Here is a 20,286-nt window from a genome sequence, read left to right as displayed (position 1 = left end):
ACACATAGGCTTGCTTCACCACTTTTGAAGTGACCCCCCCCTGCAGGTGGGGAGCCAGGGCCTCGAACTGGGATCCTTATACAGGTCCTTGTGCTTTGCGCCATGTGCGCTTAACTCACTGCACTACCGACTGGCCCAAAGTACCTGCTCTTTTCTACACTGCCATTCTGCAGTCATTTTTTTTCTTTTTTCCTTATTATATTTACTTACTTATTTCCCTTTTGTTGCCCTTGTTGTATTATTGTTGTTGTTATTGATAACATTATTGTTGGATAGGACAGAGGGGGAGAGAAAGATAGACACCTGCAGACTTGTTTCACCGCTTTGAAGTGACTCCCCTGCAGGTGAGGAGCTGGGGGCTCAAACTGGGATCCTTATGCCAGTCCCTGTGCTTTGCACCACATGCGCTTAACCCGCTGTGCTACTGCCCGACTCCCTCTGCAATCATTCTAATGTAGCAGATAGCACACTAAAAATGCTTTTTCCCCACTGGTGCTTCAGATTTCTTTACACTGATTTTGTAAATAAGCTCTACCTTTAGAGAGTTGGGCGGTAGCACAGCAGGCTAAGCACAGGTGCGCAAAGCACAAGGACCGGCATAAGGATCCTGGTTCGAACCCCCGGCTCCCCACCTGCAGGGGAGTCACTTCACAAGTGGTGAAGCAGGTCTGCAGGTGTCTATCTTTCTCTCCCCCTTTCTGTCTTCCCCTCCTCTCTCCATTTCTCTCTGTCCTATCCAACAACGATGGCATCAACAACAATAATAACTACAACAATAAAACAACAAGGGCCAGCAAGGGCAACAAAAGGGAATAAATATTTGAAAAAAAACAATGGCAACCAAAGAGAATAAATAAATAAATATTAAAAAAAAAAACTCTGCCTTTAGTCAGTGAGAGGAAAGTAACTTCTACCCCATGTTTGGGTTTCTGAAGACAGAACCTGAGGTCTAAATAGATTACTCTTTATTTTACCTTTTCTTATGAGATTGTAAGGAGGAAAGTGGGAAAGGATTGATCTCTGAATTTTCCCAGTCTTAACTTTTCCCATTTTAGCTGAGAAGTGGCTCAGAATCCCTGTGTTACAAAGACACTTAATTACATTCTGTTCTTTCCATATCTCTGCTTGCAAAAGCTTTGGCAGTATATGCAATTTATCCAGTATTAAAAATAGTCTTAGTGTGCCTTGGAGTTGGCAGTAGAAGATTGTGCAGTGCACTGTGCCTTTATACTCAAGGGATTTGCCTCATATGGAACTCTCTCAGAAAAGTTTCTATAGGGGCTAGGTGCTGGTGCACATAGTACTAAGGGCAAGGACTCTCTCAAAGTTCTGGGTTTGAGCCCCTGACCGCCTACCTGCAGGGGAGACATTTCACAAGCAGCAGAGCTGGTCTACAGGTGTCTCTCTTCCTCTCTATCTCTCTCTCCTCTTTCAATTTCCCTCTTTTCTATCCAATTAAGAAAAAAAAAAAAAGGAAAAAATGGCCATCAGGAGCAGTGGATTTGTAGGGCACTGAGATCCAGCGATAACATTGAAAACAAGGAAAGAAAAGAAGGAAAGAAATTATATAATGCCCAGGGTATCCCCACACAACATAGACTTATCTGACCCAAAATGTCAATAGTGCTGAGGTTGAGAAACTCTCCTGAAGGTACATTCTGCTCCTGCATGTTTTGGGATTGTACAGTCTTCTGTAGTTGTTCTGATCTCAGCCTGCAGACTGAATTTAGTAAGCTCAGGTGCTCTTATGCTCACATGTGACTATAGGACTCTAGGGGAAAATGGCAGTTCTCACAAGCTATTGGTCCTTCTGTCTGGCATGGTGAGTAACTGTATTCTCAGTAATCCAGGTACCCAGCATTGTGAGTACTTGACCTGAATGCAGAAAAGGCATGATTCTGGCTTAGAGTTGCTAGTCCATTTATGCCTGTGGGTCTTGCCTGATGGGTAGCCTCACACTCTTCACTAGTTTTGGCATCAGCATGGTAATCAATTCAGTACTGACTTAGTGACATCAGAACAGAGGTCTACTCACAGCTGTTTCCTCTTCAAGGCTTGCGTGGCAAAGTGATGGAAATGGAGGGAGACTACCACAGTGAAAAAGGAATAGTGCTGGGAGGCCATGTGATAACACACCTGGTTAAACACACACATTACAGTACACAAGGACCCAAGTTCAAGCCCTGCTCCCCACTTGTGGGGGAAAGCTTCATGAGTGGTGAAGCAGGGCTACAGGTATCTCTCTGTCTCTTTCCCTCTCTATCTTCCCCTCTCTTAGTTTCTGTCTCTATTCAATAATAAATAAATAAAACAAGTAATAATTTTAAAAAAGAAGTAATAGTGCTGGAATAGCTTTCTGTTGTTTCTTGCCATCTTGGACTAGGCATGAGCAGGCTTCTGTAGGCTTCTGTTATAGTTGTTTTTTGCTATAAGTAGACAGTTTTATATCAACAGCACCAAAGAAGACTGAGTTTTAATCATAGTTGCTCAAATTACTTCGACTCTATCACCATATAGCTTTAAAACTTTTACAGTAAGACTGAATAGACTTAATATGTATATTTGTGTAGGTAAAAAACAAAGTGGTTTTCAAATTTGTTACTATTTTATTTTATCCCTGCTCAGCTCTGGCCTGTGGTGGTGCTGGGGATTGAACTTGGGACCTTAGAGCCTCAAGCATGAATCTTTTTGCATAACCCTGCCCTAATCTCATTTTATTTTATTTTTTAGATAGATACAGAGAGGCAGAAAGTAGAAGAGACCACGGTACCAAAACTTTCTTCAATGCAATAGGGGCCAGGCTTGTGCATATGGCAGAGCAGCACATTATTTATGTATGTATTTAGGATAGAGAAATTGAGATGGGGAGATAAAGAGGGAGAGAGACAGAGAGACACCTGCAGACCTGCTTCATCACTTGTGAAGCTTTCACCCAGCAGATGGGGATCGGGGGCTTGAACCTGGGTCCTTGCACATTGTAATATGTTTTTTTTTTTTAATCTTTATTTATTGGATAAGGACAGCCAGAAATCAAGAGGGAAGGGAGTTATAGAGAGGGAGAGAGACAGACAGACACCTGCAGCACTGCTTCACCATTTGCAAAGCTTTCCCCCTACAGGTGGGGACCGGGGGCTTGAACCTGCATCCTTGCGCACTGTAATACATGCACTCAACCAGGTGCACCACCACTCGGCCCCTTGCACGTTGTAATATGTGTGCTCAACCAGGTGTGCCACCACCTGGCCCCCTGAGCAGCATACTATCCAAGTGAGCCATTTCTCCAGCCCTATTTGTAATAAATTTAAAAAAAAATATTTATTATAATAAATATTTATTAGTTGACCACTATGTCACTTTGGCACATGAAGTGGCTATGGTTTGAACTCAGGACCTTGTACTTGTTAGTCCTAGGCTCTTACTATGTTTCCTGCTGGGCCAACAGGGCTTTTTTTTTTTTTCTTTCTTTCTTCCCTCTGTAAGGCATGTGTATTGCATATTCAAAGATATCCCAAGAGCTAGCTCCTGATTCTAGAATCTCCATTTGGAATAGTCTACCTCTCCTGAATGGTTGCAGAAATTTCTCTCTTAATTGACGTCTAGTTGTTTTCCCCTTCTAACTAGCTAAGTGTTGTTGCACTCTTGTCCTTGAATGCCCCTTAGTAACTCCCAGCCTGTTTTGGGGAGGAGTTGGAAAGTTTCCCTCCCCTCCCGATTGCCTGTGGGTAAAGGAACTCTCAGTATAACTGGAGCTGCTACATAAGACTGCCAGACTAAGTGATCCTCATCAGGAGACGAGAGGAGCAGTTCTGTCTGAGGGCACATATATTATTCAAGATTAGTTTGGGTTTCAACCAGCTCAGCAGCAGTATGACTCAGGCACATTGAGGTGTTCCTGTCACATGTTAAAAGTAGGCAGTGTGGGATGGTTGCATGACTCATAAGTATTCTGGGAGCGAGGTCCACAACTGCTCTGCCATCCTCAGCCTAGGACTTTTCCTGGTGGGCCAGGTTGGCTATACAAGCGCTGACAGTCATGTCTGCATTATACCTGACAGAAGTGACAAAGGCTTGCCCAATCTTCAGTACTTCAGATCTTATTTTATTTATTTATTTTAAATATTTATTTTCCCTTCTGTTGCCCTTGTTTTATTGTTATAGTTATTGTTGTTATTGATGTTGTCATTGTTGGATAGGACAGAGAGAAATGGAGAGAGGAGGGGAAGACAGAGAAGGGAGAAAGATAGACACCTGAAGACCTCTTTCACTGCCTGTGAAGTGACTCCCCTGCAGGTGGGGAGCCGGGGGCTCGAACCAGGATCCTTACCCCTGTGCTTCCACTTCGCACCACGTGTGTGCGCTTAACCTGCTGCGCTAATGCCCGACTCCCTTATTTTATTTTATTTTTTTTATCATTTTACCCATTTTTTTTTTTTTTGGATGAGAGCCTTGGAATTTCTTTCTTTTCTTTTTTTTTATTTAAGAAAGGATAAATTAACAAAACCATAGGGTAGGAGGGGTACAGTTCCCACCACCCAATCTCCATATCCCACCCCCTCCCCTGATAGCTTTCCCACTCTCTATCCCTCTGGGAGCATGGACCCAGGGTCCTTGTGGGTTGTAGAAGGTGGAAGGTCTGGCTTCTGTAATTGCTTCCCCACCGAACATGGGCGTTGACTGGTTGTTCCATACTCCCAGTCTGCCTCTCTCTTTCCCTAGTAGGGTGGGTCTCTGGGGAAGCGGAGCTCCAGGGCACATTGGTGGGGTCTTCAGTCCAGGGAAGCCTGGCCGGCATCATGATGACATCTGGAACCTGGTGACTGAAAAGAGAGTTAACATACAAAGCCAAACAAATTGTTGAGCAATCATGGACCCAAAGCTTGGAATAGTGGAGAGGAAGTGTTAGGGGGATACTCACTGCAAACTCTAGTGTACTTCTGCTTTCAGGTATATATTTTGCAGTAGTTTATGGATACGTGTGAACATATGCTCTCTCTCACAGAAACTGGTGTATATCTATCTAGGTTTTGGGTCTTTGTTAGAAAGTGAACCACCTGGGATATAATTAGAGAATACTATGTAAGGAAAGGTCTCACCCGAGTAATGAAGCTGAAGGGTTGTCATTCCACACATGAAGTCTCTGGACACAGTCTGAGCTGAAGCATGTTGAGGTGGCCATCGTTGTGTTGATTAGGTTGTGATCGGCAGATGCAATATTATTTGATATGGATTGGGAGAGGCATATGGGGAAGTGGGCCCTATCCAAAGGTTCAAGGACTGGGTGAAGTAGAGGCTCTATAGTGGAGATGTGAGGTTCCTGCTGTCTTAGGGTTCAAAAAGACAATCGATAGTTAATGTTATCATCACATTATTTGGTAATTGGGTTAACTTTGAAAAGTCCTTTTGTTAGGGTATGCTGTACAGTACCCAGTATCTTGTATATAGCTGTGCTATTGGTTGCTTCTGATCTACTTGGTCTAGGCTTTTGAGAGAGTCCGCATATCAAATACACAGCCTATATATTAAAAAGATTCAGTCTGTGTTTTAAAAAACTTCAAGACATACAATTAATTTCCCCCCTCTCATATTAATTAACTAGTGATTTATATGACTACACTTTACTAGGAGTGTACATAAACACCATTCCCACCACCAAAAGACTGTGACCCATCCCTCCCACCCACTCCCACCCCCCACTGGCCCAGGAAGCTGCATGTCTACCCCTCACCACAGGGTTTTTACTTTGGTGCCCTACATTTTACCCATTTTTCTTTCCTTTTTAATTAATTATTTATTTTCCGTTTTGATGCCCTTGTTTAACATTGTTGTGGTTATTGATGTCGTTGTTGTAGGATAGGACAGAGACAAATGGAGAGAGGAGGGGAAGACAGAGGGGGAGAGAAAGATAGACACCTGCAGACCTGCTTCACCGCCTGTGAAGTGATTCCTCTGCAGGTGGGGAGCTGAGGGCTCGAACCGGTATCCTTATGCCGGTCCTTGCGATTTGTGCCACGTGCACTTAACCCGCTGCGCCACTGTCCGACTCCCTATTTATTTTTTAATTAAAAAATTTTTTTTATTTATAAAAAGGAAACATTGACAAAACCATAGGATAAGAGGGGATACAGCTTTGCACAATTTCCACCACCAGCACTCTGTATACTATCCCCTCTCCTGATAGCTTTCCTATTCTTTAACCCTCTGGGAGTATGGACCCAAGATCATTGTGGGATGCAGAAGGTTGAAGGTCTGGGTTCTGTAATTGCTTCCCTGATGAACATGGGTGTTGACAGGTCGATCCATACTCCCAGCCTGTCTTTCTCTTTCCCTAGTGGGGAAGGGCTTTGGGGAAGCAGAGCTCCAAGGCACATTGGTGGGGTTGTCTGTCCAGGGAAGTCTGGTCACATCCTGCTAGCATCTGGAACCTGGTGGCTGAAAAGAGAGTTAATATACAAAGCCAAACGAATTGTTGAATAATTATGGACCTAAAGGCTGGAATATTGCAGATGAAGTGTTGCGGGGGGTCCTCCAGTTTGTAGATAGCTAATAGGCATATTTTAGTTATTTTTCAAAGGGCCTATAGCTATACTAGTTTTTTTTTTTTTTTGCCTGAGCCTGAAATCTGGTGTGCAGGTGGATCCTAATTATTTTCTGGGGAGATGATGTCAAGGCTGGGAAAAGGACCATACTTTATTTTTTTAACCAGTGCACTGCTCAGTTCTAGTTTATGGTGGTGTGGGGGATTGACCCAGAACCTGGGAACCTCAGGCATGAAAGTCTACATAACCATTATGCTATCTGCCCTGCTCTATTTTATCTTTTTAAAAAGAGCATTAAAGGGAGTCCGGTAGTAGCACAGCGGGTTAAGCACATGTGGCGCAAAGCACAAGGACCGGCATAAGGTTCCCAGTTCGAGCCCCCGGCTCCCCACCTGCAGAGGAGTCGCTTCACAGGCGGTGAAGCAGGTCTGCAGGTGTCTTTCTCTTCCCCTCTCTGTCTTCCTCACCTCTCTCCATTTCTCTCTGTCCTATCCAACAACGACGACATCAGTAACAACAAGGGCAACAAAAGGGAATAAATAAATAAACAAATATATATATATATATATATATATATATATATATATATATATATATATATTATTGTTGTTGGATAGGACAGAGAGAAATGGAGAGAGGAGGGGAAGACGGAGAAGGGGAGAGAAAGATAGACACCTGCAGACCTGCTTCACTGCCTGTGAAGTGACACCCCTGCAGGTGGGGAGCCGGGGGCTCGAACCAGGATCCTTTTGCAGGTCCTTGCAATTGCGCCACCTGCGCTTAACCCACTGCACTACCGCCCGACTCCCACAAATAAATATTTTTTAAAAAAAGTATTAAAAAAGAAAAGAAAGGGAAGGGGGTTGGCAGTGGTGCACATCATGTGTAGGGGCCAGTGTTCAAGCTCCCAGTCTACCTGCAGGGGGAAAAAGCTTCACAAATGATGAAGCAGTGCTGCAGGTGTCTATCTTTCCCTCTCCTTTCCTCCCTTCCTCCTTCTTTTCTTTCCTACCTGTTTTTTTTTTTTTTTAAAGAATTTTATTTATTTATTCATGAGGAAGATAGGAGAAGAGAAAGAATCAGCTATCACTCTGGTACATGTGCTGCCGGGGATTGAACTCAGGACCTCGTGCTTGAGAGTCTAGTGCCTTAGCCACTGCACCACTTCCTGGACCACTTACCTCTCAGTTTTTTACTGTGCTATTAAATAAAAGAGAGGAGCGGTGGTGGATGGAAAGGCTACAGGAAGTGTTGAATTCATAGTACAGGCACAAAGTCCTAGCGATAGTCCAGTTGGCAAAAATAAATAATAAAATTATTTATTTATTTTAAAAAATATTTATTTCCTTTTTTTTTGCCCTTGTTTTATTGTTGTAGTTATTACTGATATCATCATTATTGGATAAGACAGAGAAAAATGGAGAGAGGAGGGGAAGACAGAGAGGGGGAGAGAAAGAGAGACACCTGCAGACCTGCTTCACTGCTTGTGAAGCGACTCCTCTGCAGGTGGGGAGCCGGGGGTTCGAACCGGGATCCTTACTCTGGTCCTTGTGTTTTGTGCCACCTGTGCTTAACCCACTGTGCTACCACCCAACTCCCAGAATAAAATTATTTTATGAGTAGGAAAAAGCCAGAGCACTTCCCCAGTGTATGTGTTACTGGGGATTGAACTTGGGGCCTCCCACAAGAAAAACATGCTTTGATAAAAAGTACTAACAATAATGATAATAAATAGGGGGCCACATGGTACCGCAGTGGGATAAGTGCACATGGTGCAAAGCGCACAGACTGGCGTGAGGATCCCAGTTCGCACCCCCAGCTCAAGTCGCTTCACAAGTAGTGAAGCTGGTCTTCAGGTGTCTTTCTTTCCTCCTCTCTGTCTTCCCCTCCCCTCTCCATTTCTCTCTGTCCCATCAATAACAACTACAACAGTAAAACAATAAGGGCAACAAAAGGGAATAAATAAATAAATATTTAAAAAATTTAAAATAAAAAAAGATAGATGCCAAGACACCAGAGCACCAGAGTTTCTCCCAGTGCAGTGGGGACTGGGCTTGAACTTGAATTGTACATATGTGCATGGTTAATAGGCTGGAGTATGAAGAAAATGTCTCCTTCCCTCAAAGCTTCAGTCTTGCTCCTCAGAGACAGTGTGACTGGGTCCCTTTGTGTCATACACCTGGTCTTCTTCTTCTTCTAGCGTTTGCCCTTCTTCCGTAGCCAGTCAACAGCGTCAGGTTGAGCCTGATGTAAAGTTTCGAGACCTCCTTTGAATCTGGAGAGGTGGCAGTCGTTGACTATGTGGGTGATAGTCTGTCTGTAGCCGCAGGGGCAGTTCGGGTCGTCTCTGGCTCCCCAGCGATGGAGCATAGCGGCGCACCGGCCATGGCCTGTTCGATAGCGATTGAGGAGGGCCCAATCATAACGTGCTAGGTCAAAGCCGGGTTGACGCTTGCAGGGGTCTGTGATGAGGTGTTTGTTCTTTACCTCAGCTGACTGCCAACTCTGTTTCCAAGAGACTGGAACAGAGAAGATTAGTGTAAGCGTAGGAGACCAGATTGGATGACGAGACGTCAAGCGTTGGACAGGGAGGACTCGAAGAGCAGGACCAACAGCTTGAAAGCTGTCAGGAGCTTGTTGCTGGCTTTGAAAGTGACTGGGATCCATGTGGATTCAGTCGGCTAGGAAGGATTGTCAGTTTCCCCAATAAATGGGTACTCACGGGATGCACCACGGGAAGGTCGATCCAATGCATCCCACCTGGTCTTTGGGAATGGAGGTTACCTTCATGCACTGACTCCTAACAGTATGTAGTATTTACTCTGTATGCAGGGAGGACCAAGTCCTGGGAAATTGTAGGGAGGGGAGTTTAGCAGGAAGGAAGGGGGGAGGAGAGAGAGCAGTAGTAGAGGATATGTCTGTCAGACTGTAGTGTGTCAGCTTCTCTTCCCCATTTTACAGCCCCATCTGGTGCCTCAACCAAAAGATCAGAGAGTACCTGCAGGCCTCTGTGGGAGTCTCTTTTTTCTATGTGTATGTCCGTCTTTTTGTTTCTCCCTTTTGTCCCCTTCTTTCTGTCAGTGACTCCTGTGAATTTTTGTCTCCTGTTTATTTCCTCACAAACCACACACTCTCTCACTTTTGATTCTGTCTGTAACTCTTGCTTTATTGTGGTATTTAGCTACTCTAGTACAGAAGTTTGTATATGCTTTTGCTATGATGGAACCCTGACTTTACTGCTGCTCTTAGATAGATTCTACTACTACGACTACTACTTCTCCTCCTCCTTCTTTTCTTCTTTATTGGGACTAATGGTTTACAGTTAACAGTAAAATACTGTAGTTTGTACATGTGTGACATTTGTATTTTCCACATAACACTAACCCCACACCTAGGTCTTCCTCTGCTGTCATGTTCCAGGACCTAAACACTTTCCCCCACCCCGTCTTTTACTTAGGTGCAGTACACCATATTTATCTATTATTTTAGAGATTTTATTTATTTATTAGAAAGATAGGAGGAGAGAGAGAAAGAACCAGACATCACTCTGGTACATGTGCTGCCGGGGATTGAACTCAGGACCTCATGCTTGAGAGTCTGATGCTTTATCTACTGCTCCACCTCCCGAACCACCATATTTATTTATTTTTGATGATACACGGAAAGATACGTACAGGAGAGCTACCAGAACACTGTTCAGCTCTGGTTTATGGTGATGTGGAGATTGAACCTGGAACCTCAGAGCCTCAGGCATGAAAGTCTTTTGTATAACAATTATGCTGTCTCCCCAGCCCAGTAGATAGTTTTTCTTTTTCTTTTCTTCTTCTTCTTTTTATTTTTAAGTATTTTATTTATTTTATTTTTGAAATGCAGAGAGAGAAAGATACAGAGAGAAACACCAGAACACTGCTCAGCTCTGGTTTATGGTGGTGGGTGGGTGGGGATTGAACCTGGGATTCTGGAGCCTCAGGTGTAAGAGTCTGTTTGCATAACCATTATGCTATCTACCCCCTGCCCAGATAGATTCTTTTTCTTGGTATCCCATTCCACTTTCTGTTTCTGAGACAAACTCATAGCTTTAGTTTGGGTCCAGTGTGTAGAGCCATGAGAGGAAAGGGACAAAGAAATCCCTAAGAAAGGATCCAGCAGAAACCTCAGATTATGCTTACTATATTGCATGCACATGGGTTTGAGGATTACTGGTGATTATTAACAAAATAATCCTTTTGTTAGCTGATCTAGGTTTAGCCCCATACAGTGAGATTTGATTAACAATGTCGCTCCCTGGGAAGACTTCCCAGCTGCATTCATTTCTTTGGCTTTCTTCTCTTCCTCCTGGGGTGGACAACTCCTCTTCATGTCACTGACTATTAAGCATTAAACTGGTGCAGGTATAGTGAGTGAAATCTCTTGAAGTGCCCAGAAATTATAAAGCCACTCACTGTTTATTTCTGTTGTTCAAGTCTGCCCCAGGGACACCTTTCCATTTGAGTGGAGGACCATAAGGCCTTCTGCTGCTTTCCTCCAGGGAATTGGCAGTTTAATGAAAGTCAAGGTTCATCAGTTCCCCTTCTGGCTTGGCAAAAAAGCTTAAGAGAACAATAGAATTCTTATGAGAATTTGGGAAGCATCACCTAAATGTCTAGAAGGAGGTACTGAACTCTGTTGTGAAGTGGAAATGCCTTAGGGTTCAGAGAATATGAGCACTCTGAGAACTAGGTGATGTGTTAGGGGAAGGTTATAGAGGAAGTGGAGGCTGAACAAGGCCTTGAGAGTGGGGGTTGCTGCTAACTGGCAGGAGGAGGGGAGGACCTTTCTTCCTTCCTTCCTTTTTTTTTTTAATATTTATTTATTCCCTTTTTGTTGCCCTTGTTGTTTTATTGTTGTAGTTGTTATTGATGTCATTGTTGGATAGGACAGAGAAATGGAGAGAGGAGGGGGAGACAGAGACGGGGAGAGAAAGACAGATACCTGCAGACCTGCTTCACCACTCCTGAAGTGACTTTCCTACAGGTGGGGAGCCAGGGGCTTGAACCAGAATCCTTACACTGGTTCTTGTGCTTTGCACCACCTGCGTTTAACCCGCTGTGCTACCACCTGACTTCTTCCTTTCTTTCTCTTTTTCTTTTCCTTCCTTCCTTCCTTCCTTCCTTCCTTCCTTCCTTCCTTCCTTCCTTCCTTCCTTCCTTCCTTCCTTCCTTTTTTTTTTGTTTTTGCCTCCAGGGTTAGTGCTGGGGCTTGGTGCCTGCACTACAAATCTACTGCTCTTACCTGGAGACATTTTTCCCATCTTGTTGCCCTTGTTATTGTTATTGTCGCTGTAGGGCATTTCTTTTATGTGTATATCTGATTTCAATAAGGAGAGAGTTTGACTGAAGGAGAGTAAACAGTGGGAGTAGGTAGATGTGACCTAAAAGGTATCCAAAAGATTCTGTAATACCATTTAAGATTCACTGAAAAGCTCTGTTTTGGGGAGTAGGGGAGATAGCATAACAGTTACATAAAAAAGACAGGTTTGGGAGTTGGGCGGAAGCGCAGAGGGTTAAGTGCATGTGGCGCAAAGCACAAGGACCAGCATAAGGATCCCAGTTCAAGCCCCCGGCTCCCCACCTGCAGTGGAGTCACTTCACAAGTGGTGAAGCAGGTCTGCAGGTGTTTACCTTTCTCTCCCTCCTCTGTCTGCCCCTCCTCTCTCCATTTTTCTCTGTCCTATCCAACGACAGTATCAATAACAACAACAATAACTACAACAGTAAAACAAGGGCAACAAAACGGAATAAATAAATATATAAAAAAGAAAATATATTCTAAAAAAAAAAAAGACTTAAGTTTGAGGCTCTAGGTTCAAAACCCCCCCTCCCCCAACAACAACCAGCCAGCAACTGCTGAGCAATACTCTGGTAAAATAAACTGTTTTGGGAAGATGGCAAAATAGCACATTTGGATAATATGCTGCTTTGTAATGCATGTGTAGGCTCGTGTTTGACCACCCCCCACCCTCCAGTACATTAAAGGAAATTTCAGTGATGTGGTTTCTCTCTGTCTCTATCTGAAAAAAAATCAGCCTGGGAGGTGGTATAATAGATTAGGTATTAGATTCCCAAGCATGAGGTCCCTAGTTTGATCCGTGACATCTCATATGCCAGTGTAATGCTCTACTTTTTTTTTCATTTCCCCCCTCTCCCCTCCTCCTCACTCCTCCCCACCTATAAATAAATAGGACCTCCTACTGCTTTGCCATGTGCATAACCCAGGCTTAAGCCCGGCCCTTAATGCCTTGAAGGAAGCTTTGGTGTTGTGATCTCTCTCTGCCTCTATCTTAAACAGATAAAACAATAATACATAAAAACAACTTTAAAAACGTAAACAAGGCACAGAAGAAGACAAAACCAAAAAAAAAAAATCTACATCAGTTTTTTGAGGTAGCATCCTTTGGAAATTGTGCTTTTGTGCTTCCTCATGGATCAAAGCAGTCTGTGTTTAGCAAGAGTAAGATACTCAGTGTCATGTGCAGATGTCACTGAAGTAGACATGTGGGGATCTGGAGCATAAAGGTGCCGGTGCTGACATGAAGTTAAGTTTCTTTCTCTGTGGACCTCACTGATAATTGAAGGCTTGGAGAGGAATGTGGTTGGAAGAGATATATGGAGTCCTTGTGAGCCTGAGAATGGTAGTTTGCCTCTTTCAGACTAATTTTTTCTCATCTCTAAAATGGAAATTGGTGGGGGTTGGGCGGTAACGCAGCAGGTTAAGCGCACATGGCTCAAAGCACAATGACTGGCGTAAGGATCTCGGTTCAAGCTCCCGGCTTCCCACCTGTAGGGGGATCACTTCCACGGTCGGTGAAGCAGGTCTGCAGGTGTCTGTTTTTTTCTCCCCCTGTCTGTCTTCCTCTCCTCTCTTAATTTCTGTCTGTCCTATCCAACAACAATACCAATGGCAACAATAACTATAATAACAGCAGCAAGGGCAGCAAAATGGGAAAAAATGACCTTCAGGAGCAGTGGATTTGTAGTGCAGGCACCGAGCCCCAACAATAACCCTGGAGGCAAAATAATAAATACATAATTAAATAAAATGGAAATTGGTGTGACTGATGGCTCAACGGTAGAATACATGTCTTGCATGCCAGAATGACCCTCTGGTTCTCTCTCTCTCTCATTAAATGAATATTATCAATAAAATGAAATGAAAGCTAGAGAGGTTGCTCACCAGGTAGGATGTGTGCCTTACTTACAAGTGCACATGAAAGGTTAGAGCCCTGACACCCCAAGGGAATAAGGCAAGTGCCATTCCTCTCTGTGACTCACTCTTTCTTTTCCTTCCTTCCTTCCTTCCTTCCTTCCTTCCTTCCTTCCTTCCTTTCTTTCACCAGAAAACTGCTCTTCTCTCTCAGGCATGAAAGTCTTTTGCATAACCATTATGCTGTCTCCCCAGCCCAAAATTTCTTTTTTTCTTTCTTTCTTTTTAATATTTATTTATTCCCTTTTGTTGCCCTTGTTGTTTTATTGTTGTAGTTACTGCTGTGGTTATTATTATTGATGCTATTAATGTCGTTGTTTTATAGGACAGAGAGAAATGGAGAGGAGGGGAAGACATAGAGGGGGAGAGAAAGGTAGACACCTGCAGACCTGCTTCACCGCTTGTGAAGGGACTCCCCTGCAGGTGGTGAGCCGGGGGCTCGAACCAGGAACCTTATGCCAGTCCTTGCGCTTTGTGCCACCTGTGCTTAACCTGCTGCACTACTGCCCGGCTTCCTCTTTATTTATTTTTTAAAAGGTATTTATTATTAGAGAGACAGAGAGGGAGATAGAGAAGGAAAGAGACAGAAAGACAATTGCAGCCCTACTTCGCTCGTGAAGCTTTTCTCCTGCAGGTGGGAGCTAGGGGCTTGAACCTGGGTCCTTATGCACTGTAATGTGAGCGTCTAACCAGGTGCGCCACCACCTGGCCTCTCTCTATAACTCTCTGACTGGAAAAGCACATGTGAGACACCATTTCAAGGAACTAAAGTAAAAAGGGAAAGAAAAATCAAAATAAGAATGCCTGTATTTTGGGGCTCTAGAAATGAATTGTCGGGTAATAAAGTATGTCTTGAATAATGTGCTGCTTTGCCATGAGTGTGACCCAAGTTCAAACTCCAGCCCTCACCACACTGAAGGAAGCTTTAGTGCTGTGGTCTGTTTCTCTCTGTCTATCTGAAAAAGTCATTCTGTAGTGGTGAAGCCCTGGTGATACCAGACTGGGGAAAAAAAACAAAACCAGTGAGGGTGTATGTGAAATCACATGGCAAGCATTTTGTTTTATATACTCTTATTCAGAAACACTGCCTTTCAGATTTCTAGGCGATTTCATTTACTGGTGGGCCTCTCTTGTTCCTACTATTTTATATGACTGTGAAGAGGTCTTAATGTCTCATCTGGTTTTGAACCTTTAAAGTCTTGAGTGTAGAATATTATGAATCTACCATTCCTGAACCTGGCTCTCAGAGAGAGAGATAGAGACAGAGGGTGTGTGTGTGTGTGTGTGTGTGTGTGTGTGTCTGTCTGTCTGTCTTTGCTTTTGTCAACAGTGATGGAACATTGAACCAGAATAATAATGGAATGCATATTCCATAAATAAGACATTAAAAATCAAACAAGCAGTGATAGGATATTCATGGGAAGTAGCTAGGGGTTAGCCTCTCCCCCCACTCTGTCTTCTCCCTGTTTTGGTCTGACTGGTCCATTGGCCCCTATGCCCTAGGCTGGGGGTGGGAGGATATGCTGCTGGGAAGGTGATTTCTGTGCCCTCAACTCAAGCCTACTGGTGACTTTATGGTTTTCCTCCTAGGTCTGCTGACATTTGTGAACTGTGCTTATGTAAAATGGGGCACACGTGTGCAGGACACATTCACTTATGCCAAGGTCCTGGCGCTCATTGCCATCATTATCACGGGACTTGTTAAACTGTGCCAGGGTAAGTAGGGTTGTGGTGGATTGCAGGGTGGGTGACTGTAGGAGTCCCCCTGAGGGAACTGACTAACTCTGTTAGCATCAATGTTTAGTGCTCTTTGTGTTCAGGCTAAACTGTGTCATGAGTGCTCAGATCTGTCCTGAGCTTCCTGACCAGGTTGACTTGACACTGGACAGAAGCCAGCCCCTCACTCAGAGCTGCTTTCCCTTTGTGGAGTATTGCAAGAAGCCAGCCAAAGGCTTGGGGCTCTAGAAACTTGGGTCACACTTAACTGGGTCAAAAATTAATGGGTTTCTGTTTTAGATTTGTGACTGCCAGGTTTTAAGAGGTCTGGGAGGTTGTTTATGTGGTGGGAAGATGGGATGTGGAAACAAGTTATTTTGTTGCCTTTACTTTTCATCCTGTAATGCTCTTATTCAGTATTTCTTCCCAGAATTGGCAAAATATTAAAATGTTTTGAAATATTGTGAAATTGGCACTGATTTTCCTGCATGCTTTTCTCTACCCATTTTATGGGGGGGGGGCTGGGGGTTGGGTTAATACTTTACAGTATAGTTGTTGACACTTACAGGTTACTTTTAGGAAGCTTTCATTCTTAGATTAAAGCATACTGGCACTAAGTGTAACAAACTTAAGAAAATTTCCTGAACCTTTACTCCTTTATTATTACTTTTGCTGCCAGGGCTTCATGTCTGTGTGTGATTCCACTACTCCTGGAAGACTCTTACTTTATTATTATTTTCCTTTTTTTTTTTGGCTAGAGGGTGTGGGAGACAAGTTCCCTTGTGCATGATGCTCTCATGTGATAGTCAGGGACTCTAGCTTGTGTTCTCATGTAAAGTGCACTGCACTGCATGAACGATCTCCTGGTCCCCTTCTGAGGTTTAGAGAAATTTTTAGGAGAGCTGGCAATATAGCTCACTTGGATAATGCACTTTTTTTTGACATGTGTGAGACCCAGGCTCGAGCTCAGCCACCACTGCATTGAAGAAATCTTCGATATTGTGGTTTCTTTCACTTTCTGTTTGTCTCTCCTCTCTTAAAAAAAGAAGAAGAAGAAGAAGGAGTCTTTGGTCAATCACTTAACAATCCTACTCTGTAGATGATCCGTCTTTAAACTTAACTGTGTTTCTTGTGTTTATCATCATCTGGGGAACTGAGATGTTGCCCTTTGTCCCCAAATCAGACCTTTGGCTCAAACTCAGGTTGGTTTGGTGTGTTTTTAAGAACTCCCCCGAATGGTCACCTTTGGGCATCTATGCAAGTTACTACAGTCAGCTTTCTGCCTGTCCCTGCAGTCCCATGGACTTGTTGGTGTCAAATTGGGTAGTTGAGTAATTATCCCTCCAAGATCTGTCCCTTAGGGAGCCACCGCTGTTTGTGATATTGATATTTCTAGGGCACAGAGTCTCTGTTTTTTCTTGCTATCTATCAGCTCTTCTTGCCACATTGATGTACAGGGCTTTTTTAAAGGGATGACAGCAGAATTTCTTGGAAGTCTGGGTCTCATTAAAAAACACTAGTGGAGGGAGTCGGGCTGTAGCGCAGCGGGTTAAGCGCAGGTGGCGCAAATCACAAGGACTGGCATAAGGATCCCGGTTTGAACCCCGGCTCCCCACCTGCAGGGGAGTCGCTTCACAAGCGGTGAAGCAGGTCTGCAGTTGTCTATCTTTCTCTCCTCCTCTCTGTCTTCCCCTCCTCTCTCCATTTCTCTCTGTCCTATCCAACAATGACAACAACAATAATAACTACAACAATAAAACAACAAGGGCAACAAAAGGGAATAAATAAATAAAATTAAAAAAAAGAATTAAGAAAAAAAACACTAGTGGAGGCCAGGTGGTGGTGCACATTACAGTGTGCAAGGACCCAAGTTCAAGTCCCTGATCCCCACCTGCAGAGGGAAAGCTTCATGAATGGTGAAGCAGGGCTGCAGGTATCTCTGTCTCTTTCCCTATCTCTATCTCCCCATTCCCTCTCAATTCCTCTCTGTCTGTATCCAATAACAAACAAAAGATTAAAAAAAAATAATAGTGTAGGGGCCTGGGCAGTGGTGCACACAGTGTACATGTTACTTTTTTTTTTTAACTTTTTAAAAAAATTATTTATTGGGGGCCAGGCAGAAGTGTAGTGGGTTAAGCGTACATGGCACAAAGCACAAGGACCAGTGTAAGGAACCTGATTTGAGTCCCTGGCTCCCCACCTGCAGGGGATTCGCTTCACCAGGTGGTAAAGCAGGTCTGCAGGTGTCTATCTTTCTCTCCCCCTCTCTGTCTTCCCCTCCTCTCAATTTCTCTCTGTCCTGTCCAACAACAATGGCAGTAGTAAAAATAATAACAGTAATGATGAAAACAAGGGCAACAAAAGGGAAAAATTAGCCTTCAGAAGCAGTGGATTCATAGTGCAGGCACTGAGCCCCAGCATTAACCCTGGAGGCAATATATATTATTGGATAGAGACAAAGATAAATTGAGAGGGAGGTGGGAGATAGAGAAGGAGAGGGGGGCCAGGCCGTAGTGCACTGGGTTAAGTGCACATAGTATGAAGTGCAAGGACCTGCTCAAGGATTCCAGTTCGAGTCCCTGGCTCCCCACCTGCAGGGGGGTCACTTCACAAGTGGTATCTTTTTCTCCCTATCTTCCCCATCTCTCTCAACTTCTCTCTGTCCTATCCAGTAAAAAATGGGAAAAAAAATGACTTTGAGGAACAGTGGTCTCATAGTGCTGGTTCTGAGCCCCCGAGATAACCCTGGAGGAAATAAAAAGAGAGTGGGAGAAGAGAGAGGGAGACAAAGACATATTTGCATTTCTATTTCACCACTCCTGAAGTGTCCCCCCCCCCTTGCAGGAGGGGTTGAGGGGCTTGAACCTGGGTCCTTGCACACTGTAGTGTGTGTGTTTGACCAGGTGTGCCACCATCTGGCCCCCACGTTACTATTTGTTAGGACTCCAGTTCAAGCTTCCAATTCCTACCTACAGGGGAGAAGCTTAACAAGTGTTAGAGCAGTGTTGCAGGTCTCTTCTCCTCCTTCATTTCCCTCCACCATCTCCTCTTCTTTTCTACTTCTGTCTCTATCAGAAAAAGAAAAAGAGGGCCTCTAGGAGTGAGTGGTGGAGTCATCATGTATGCTCTGAGCCTCAGCAGTAAGCCTGGTGGTAAAAAACAAATGCAGAGACAAACAAAACCTCTAGTGTACCCAGAAGGTCTGCTCTAGGAAGCTCCTTTGGCCTTTATAAGTTTGCAATCTTTAAGTAGAGTGACAAATGTCTAGACTGAATCTCTAAGGGCAGAGGTGCCTGGGCCTACTTACTCCAGGCTCTGAAGGATAAGAAGATAGTTCATGTGCAATTTCCTACCTTAAATGACCACAGTCGCCAGAAGTAGAGCAATAGTTCTCCCAATGAAAGCGACTAATGTGTAGTGGTCTGGGCCAAGAGAGTTAGTGCCACAGGAAGATCTAAATGTTAACAAAAAAATTATTCCTGTGGTCTGGGAGGTGATGCAGTAGATGAAGTATCGGACTGTCAAGCATGAGGTCCTGGTCCCAAGTTCAATCCCCAGCAGCACATGTACCAGAGTGATGTCTTGTTTTTTTTTTTTTTTTTTTTTGTTCTTTCTTAAGAAAAATTACTCCTTTATGTAAATCAGAATTCTTTTTTTAAAAAAATATTTCCCTTTTGTTTCCCTTACTGTTTTATTATTGTAGTTGTTGTTATTGATGGCGTCGTTGTTAGATAGGACAGAGAGAAGTAGATAGGAGTGGAAGACAGAGATGGGGAGAGAAAGATAGATACCTGCAGACCTGCTTCACCACTTGTGAAGCAACTCCCCTACAGGTGGGGAGCTGGGGGCTCAAACTGGGATCCTTACCCGAGTCCTTGTGCTTTGTGCCACATGCGCTTAACCTGCTGTGCTACCGCCCGACTCCCCTTTCTGAACATAGGAAGGACTGTGGCCTGCTCTGAGATCCCTTGCAGGAAATAGAAATGAATCGGAATTTTAGAAAGAAAGCTATCGCACCAGAAAATAAGCAGGAATACTTTTTTTTTGGATTGTATCATTTTACTGACAAGAACATGAGCTTTCCTGAGGAAATGGTGGGTTGGTGATGGTTATTTTATTATTTTAATTTTGTGGTTGTTTTGGTATTAAATTATGTTTTCTTTTTCTTTTTTCCCCTTTCCCCCTGCCCTCTTGCTTTTCTCTTCTTTATACTCTTCCTTTCTCCCCTTCCTTTCTCCCCTTCCCAATCTTCCCATCCATCTCACTGCTCTTCTCATCCTTTCTCTCCCTTCTGCCTATACCCATCTACCTTTGCCTTCCTAGGACACTCTGAGCATTTTCAGGATGCCTTTAAGAATTCCTCCTTGGACATGGGAAATCTTTCTCTTTCCCTCTACTCTGCCCTCTTCTCTTATTCAGGTTGGGACACCCTTAATTTTGTAACAGAAGAAATCAAAAACCCAGAAAGGTAAAGGCGGGGTCACACTCTCACTCCCCAACAAGGCTGGAACACCAGCTGATAGTGAGCACATTTGTCCTCTCTCTTATCCTTCCTCCCTACTCCTCTTCCTCTGATTCAGAGGGACTAGGGACTAGGATAGGAATGAGTGGAGGTAACATTCATGTTCACACTAGTGCACCTGCAGCCTTGAACTGAGGAGAAGCCCTTCAGTGGGTAGAAGCAGACCCAGTGTGGACTCTCGTTCCTAAAGGACACTGCTTCTCCTCACAAAGGTTTTTCTTTCTTTCTCAGTAGAAAGAGCCCAGGAGCATAGATTATATACCCTTCACA

At 43.9% G+C, this 20,286-nt stretch overlaps 1 protein-coding gene across 2 annotated transcripts in view; it reads left to right on the top strand.

Moving 5' to 3' along the window:
- The window catches only part of SLC7A6 (solute carrier family 7 member 6), a 54,567-nt gene that overhangs the window by 21,289 nt on the left and 12,992 nt on the right, over window positions 1-20,286 (top strand). For both annotated transcript variants that reach the window (XM_060185236.1, XM_060185235.1), the window contains exons 3-4: window positions 15,369-15,494; window positions 19,818-19,962. In XM_060185236.1, coding sequence (XP_060041219.1) covers window positions 15,369-15,494; window positions 19,818-19,962 — 271 coding nt within the window. The remainder of the gene's footprint in view (window positions 1-15,368; window positions 15,495-19,817; window positions 19,963-20,286) is intronic.

Source organism: Erinaceus europaeus, chromosome 2 (genome assembly GCF_950295315.1).
Source record: "Erinaceus europaeus chromosome 2, mEriEur2.1, whole genome shotgun sequence".
NCBI lineage: Eukaryota > Metazoa > Chordata > Mammalia > Eulipotyphla > Erinaceidae > Erinaceus > Erinaceus europaeus.
This window is presented reverse-complemented; position numbering and strand designations above follow the sequence as displayed.